Source organism: Sturnira hondurensis, unplaced genomic scaffold (assembly GCF_014824575.4).
Source record: "Sturnira hondurensis isolate 20B ecotype Veracruz unplaced genomic scaffold, ASM1482457v3 Scaffold0021119, whole genome shotgun sequence".
NCBI classification, from domain to species: domain Eukaryota; kingdom Metazoa; phylum Chordata; class Mammalia; order Chiroptera; family Phyllostomidae; genus Sturnira; species Sturnira hondurensis.
In genome coordinates, this window is record NW_028093750.1 from 2,918 (window position 1) to 8,493 (window position 5,576).

The window sequence follows — 5,576 nt, forward strand, 5'->3', positions numbered from 1 at the left end:
AGACAGGAGGGCGGCTCTCTCCACCCCCAAGGAGCATCTACTTCCAGGAATTAGGCAATTGCCAGAAATCAGGGCTTTGGCAAAAAACGGTGTTTTGTTGTAGCCTCTTTACAAACATACCACCAGAGCGTCATGTAAAACAGCAGTTGCTCTTTCAGACTCAGGGCATTTCTGGAGGAACCAGCGCTGAGTACATTCCCTGGTACACAGAGCAGTCCTTGATGGGACCAGGCATGGTTTGGGATTTATTTGATGCAAACTGGTCTTTTAAAATAAATATATTGTGGTGGTATTGGTTAAGCCCTGACTGGTGTGGCTCATGGGTTGAGCACTAACCTGCGAACCAAAGGGTCCCCTGCTCCATTCTTGGTGAGGGCACAGGCTGGGGTGGGAGCCGGGTCTCCCACTGAGGGCGCTTAATGGTGTGTGGAATCAATATATCTGTGTTTCTTTGGCACAGAGAAATCTGTGTTTCTCCCCCTTCTCCTCTCTAAGACATAATAAATGAAATCTTAAAAATATTACAGAGGTTTCAAGCACACAGTTCTCCGATACATCATCTGTATATGGCGCTGCGTTCTCCCGAAATCAAATCTCTCCTCATCATATATATCACTCTCTTCACTCTTCTCTGTCTCACTCTGACCCTTCCCTCTGGGGACCACCACTGAGTTGTTTGTGTCCATCTGTCCAAACTAGTCCTGATGTTTATTCCTTTAACCAGTTGTTTAGACAGATTTATTGTCTGACTCAGAGACATACAGAATAGCAAATGTGCACAATAAAAGAAAGAAAAATGTCCTACAGGAAAGTGGACCAGAGATGCAGGCTGAGCCCAGAGGTGAATCCGAACCTGTGATGTCCGGTGAGCCCCAGGTCACAGGGGTTGAGAACAGAGGCCCAGTCAGGGAAGGTCAGCAGGGCAGTGAGGGGAGAAGCCCACAGTCTGACTGTGGGAAAGCCCCTGCAGCCCCAGCCCCGCCCCTCCCTGCACAGGAACCACACCCACACCCTCTACATTCTCAGCAGAGTCTTTCCCATGTACACCCACAGTTTCCTCCAGAGCTTCCTGAGATCATCAGCGTCTTCTCCAGGCTCTGCCTGGCTGATTGGTGGGTGTGTTGTCCCCTGTGCTCAACTCCTGGCTGCATCGTGGGGTCTTCTCCAACTGTGCCAAGCTTCACACAGCAGCACCATGAGGACCAGGAGGACCAAGCCAGACACACCCAAGCGGATGAGGTTCCCCCCTGTGTAGTCTTGGGGTTGACAAGTTAGGAATTGTGGGTAAAGAGGTCACAGAAGTCAGGACAGACTCAGATCGCCCCAGTCCCCCTGCATGTCCCCCAGGGCACCTGCATCTCATAGACTGGTTTTCATGCTCTGAGCACAGTCCCATAATTCAGAATTTTCCCTCCTCTCTACTCTGGAATCTGAGTTGTTTCCCTTCGCCCCAGAGGATCAACTGCTCCAGAGGAAAAGAAAACCAATAGGATATGAGAGAAGAGAAGTAGAAATGTTTAGGTCGTCTCTTTCCTTTTCTTCAATGTGTCTCTCAGACTAATGGTACCCAACTCAATTCCCTGAGACGAGAATCTCTGGGGTCGGGTCTTACACTGCTTTGGAAAACGAAGACACCCACGGGGACTTCAGTTTGTGCAGGAGGTCAGAACATGAAGGAGTGACGGCTGGATCTACCTTTTCTTTGCTCCCCCTCAGGTAGTTCCTTGTGTCTCTGTCTCAGGGACATATTTTCCCTATCATGTCCCTCTCTTCTTTCTCTCAATCTTTCTTTCTTAAAAAATAAATAATTGCCACTCAGAGAAGAGAAGGGACCATCCAGCCCGACACCAGGAGCAAAAGATCCCGAACCTGAACCAGACCTGACTCCAGCCCTAATTCCCTCCTCTGAGCTCAGCACCTGAGCTGAGGGAAAGGACTTCTGTTCTCCTGGACTTCTTGTCCTGCCTGTCCCTCCCTGTACAGTGTCACCATCACTGCTACGGTGGGGACATTCTCCATATCATCATGTCCTCAGTGGCTTCCCTGTGAGGGAAGGAGGTCAGAGCCAGAACTGAAAGGAAACCAAGGCCATGGGCCGCGATTCTCTCCTTTTACACTTGGAGACACTGAGGCAGAGAGAGGGGAAGGGTGTGTCCAAATCAGAGCCTCCAGAGGTGCCTGAACTTGCACAGGGCTCAGTCCCTGTCCCCATGGAAACATGCACCACCTCCCCACACAGACCCTCACTGATTGATCTGCAAGACTGTCTGTGCTGGGGGGTTCTCAATCCTTGGAATCTTTTATAAATTCAGGATGGGTTCAGTGGTTGGGGCTGCCCTCACCCCACCTCAGCTTGGCTGCTTCTGCCCTGGGTGGGACCACAGCATCGCCCTCTGTCATGAGCCCCCCACCCATCAGCTGATTGCCTCACAGCTTTCGGGGTCCCATGATCCACCCCCAGAATCTCTGTCTGGCCCACAGCCTCCCTGGGAGCTAAGGGTGCCCGTGAGTGTGATGTTCTCTCTGGGAAGAAGTCCTCTGCTATACACCACACTTGACTCGGCCTTTTGTTCTCTGGGAGAAGGAGGGGGATCGGGATGGGTTCCCCTGGCCTTTCCTCCTTTTGCTCAGCCTGAGGGCTCTCCAGCCTCCCTGGGCCCTGGAACCTGTCTGGGCTGCAGGGATGGGAATGAATTTGAGGAAGGGATTGGCTGACTCTGGAGTTTCGATGTCACTGGGAGGTGAGAGTCCCCTCAGGCTGACCTCCAGTTGGAGAGCACCTCACTCTGCATCCAGCCTAAAGTTCACCTGGAGGACAGGGTGCTGACCTGACCAGGAGGACACCAGGGAAGGGCTGGGATCCTCACCTGAGACCAGGAGCTCCTGGGGGTCACTGGGCTGTGACAGCTGGAAGGGGGAGGAACTGAGTGAGCTGTAGCACCTGTAGGTCCCGTTGTGGCCCGAAGTCACAGGGCTGATGGTGAAGTTGGCCTGAGAGGGGGCAGCTGTGTCCTGCAGACGAAGCTGCTGGGGAGGGTCCAGGGACCCCTCCCTGTGCAGGTGGAAGGTGTCAGCCCTGACCTCAGATTGACACTGCAGGGTCACGGTTGCTCCCCAGGGCACTGAGGGAGATGGCTGTGCTGAGAGGGAGGGTTTCCTGTACTTTCCTGGGGAGAGGAGGGCTGTGATGTGCAGAGTCACACTCCCTACATTACCCTTGTGCCTGAGCTGAGGAACCACCTCTTTCCCCAGGGATGCTGTGACCCCTCTCAGCTCCTCTCAGTCCCTCTGAGGGGGCATCTGTTTTTCCATGTGCCTACTCCCCTTTTCTCACTCCCTCCCCTAGACACTTGTCCTGTTTGCCTTTTGTCCAGGGCCCTGACCTGGACCCCATCACTACCACTGTAACCCCAGTCTGGCCCTTAGCAGTTAGGACAGGGGGCAGGGCCAGGCTCCTCACCTGCAATCAGGATGTCCAGCGGGGCACTGGGGGCGGACCACACAGAGGAGAGGTTGTGTCCAGTGTAGCACCTGTACCGGCCCCCGTGGGTGAGGTTCACAGGGCCCAGGGGCAATTTGGGGTTGTACAGCCCATGGAGATGTTGGGGGGGTGTGGGTCCCTCGTCCTTCGTCAGAGCGAATCTGTCAAAGCCAGGCTCTGAGTGACACTGGAGGGTCAGGTTGTCTCCAGGCAGCAGTAGGGGGCCTGGCTGGGCTGAGAGGGAGGGCTCCCTGTACACACCTGTGGAGTAGGGTTATTGTCACCTAGGGGACACACACTCACCACCCACTGGGGCTGCAGGGAGAGCTCTGACATGTCTCTCCCTAAGTCTCCTCTTTGGTTCTGTCACCTGTATACCCGTGGCAGTGACCTCCACAACCCCCAGGGCTTTACAATAAAAGTATATGGTTTATATCAGTTATTTGGGGCCTAGCACTGACTGAACTGAAGCCAAGTGTGGGCCACCTCACCTGTGACCTGGAGGTGCAGAGGGTCACTGGGCTGTGACCACACATTGGGGTTGGAGCTGGAGGAACCATAGCATCTGTAGGTGCCCACATGGGACGAGCTCAGGGGGCCCACAGGGAACACAGCCTGCCTCCTCCTCTCATGGGATCTCCATTCCGGTTTCCTGTGTTGGGGCGTCTCAGCGCCTCCCTCCTTCAGCAGGTGGAACGTGTCCAGTGTGGACAGTGAGCTGCACAAGAGGGATACGTTCCCTCCTGAGGTCACCACGGGGCCTGGGTGGGCTGAGAGGGAGGGTGCGCTGTGCTCTCCTGAGGGAGAAGGAGGATCTGAGTAAGAGGGGCCCATCACCTCACCTTCCCTAGGTGTGTGCTGTGAGTGGTGAGGCCCCCCTAAAGTCCCAGCTGTCCCCTTCATCCTCTGAGGAGGAGCCCACAGTGGGGAGGAGACCCGGGTCCCCCTTACCTGTCAGCACCAGGCGCAGGGGCTCACTCCTCTCAGACAGCCTGCCCTCAGTGCTGTACGCACACTGGTACAGCCCTGAGTGCTGTGAGCTCATGGACTGAATGAGGAACTCGGTCCTGTTGCTGGAGGCCTGTGGGATCCATGTGTCCAAGGGCTGAGAGCTGCTGTCTTTATACAGACTGTAGCCATCCGCCTGCAGAGACCCCTGACACCAGATGGTCACAGGGCTCCCCTTGCTGATGATGGGGCCTGGGTCAGCCCAGATGGAGGGTTTGGGGGGGACTCCTGGAGAGGAATCAGACCTGCAGTGTCAGGAGGGTCCTTGTCCCTTCAGTTTCCCTACCTGTCACTCCAAGCCCCCTCCCACACTGTTTTCCAGACCCAGTGTGTTCCCCCAGCTGTCCAGGGGCATCAATGTGCTGAAGGAGGAACATTGAGGAACAGTGCACCTGCCAGGTCCTGGTCCCACAGGCCCCGATGCAGCCCTGGAAGTGAGTCCCTGTGAGATTTTCCTCCAACTGATAAGATATGAGAGAAGAGGTGTGGGATGGCTTAGGTCCTCTCTTTTCTGATCTTCAATGTGTCTCTCAGACTAATGGGACCCAACTCCATTCCCCGAGGTGAGCATCTCTGGGGCTGGACTTGCATTGCTGTGGAAAGCCCAGATGCACACGGGGGACCTCAGTTTGTCATGAAGGTCAGGCCGTCCACCTCAGCTGCCTCCTTTTGTCTCTGACTCCGGAACATAATTTCAATGTCACCTTCCTTTCTTCTTTCCATCGGCTTTTCTTTTCAAAAAGATAAGTAACTGACTATGTACAACACAGGCATTTTTGGCTTTGACAATTGCCAAATTTAACATATCCTCTAAGTCTTCATTTAGTTTGTAATGTAATTGGAATATTGGTAATAAAGTAGCAAAAAGATAAAGGAAAAACAAAATCTTTAGATGCACACCTACGTGAAAACACAGATCTCTGTGGATCACAGACAGGTCCTGATGATGTGACCAATGAAGTCACAGGCTGTGCAGGGAACTCTGGGAGGAGGAGGGGGCACTGATGGGACTTCTGCTGGGAGGTGTTGTGGAGGATGACCTGACCCAGCTGACCAGCTGGTGTCATGGAAATGGAGCAGAGGCCCA

At 54.2% G+C, this 5,576-nt stretch overlaps 1 protein-coding gene across 1 annotated transcript; it reads right to left on the reverse strand.

The window, feature by feature from the left end:
• Positions 1 to 1,091: 1,091 nt before the first annotated feature.
• Positions 1,092 to 4,742, reverse strand: LOC118976564 (leukocyte immunoglobulin-like receptor subfamily A member 6; the record flags this gene model as incomplete). Its single annotated transcript, XM_037031082.1, has 5 exons — positions 1,092 to 1,271; positions 2,868 to 3,167; positions 3,461 to 3,742; positions 3,973 to 4,275; positions 4,418 to 4,742. Coding segments are annotated over 5 exons (1,347 nt in total), but the record flags the coding sequence as incomplete, so codon positions are not given.
• Between the last annotated feature and the right edge of the window lie 834 nt (positions 4,743 to 5,576).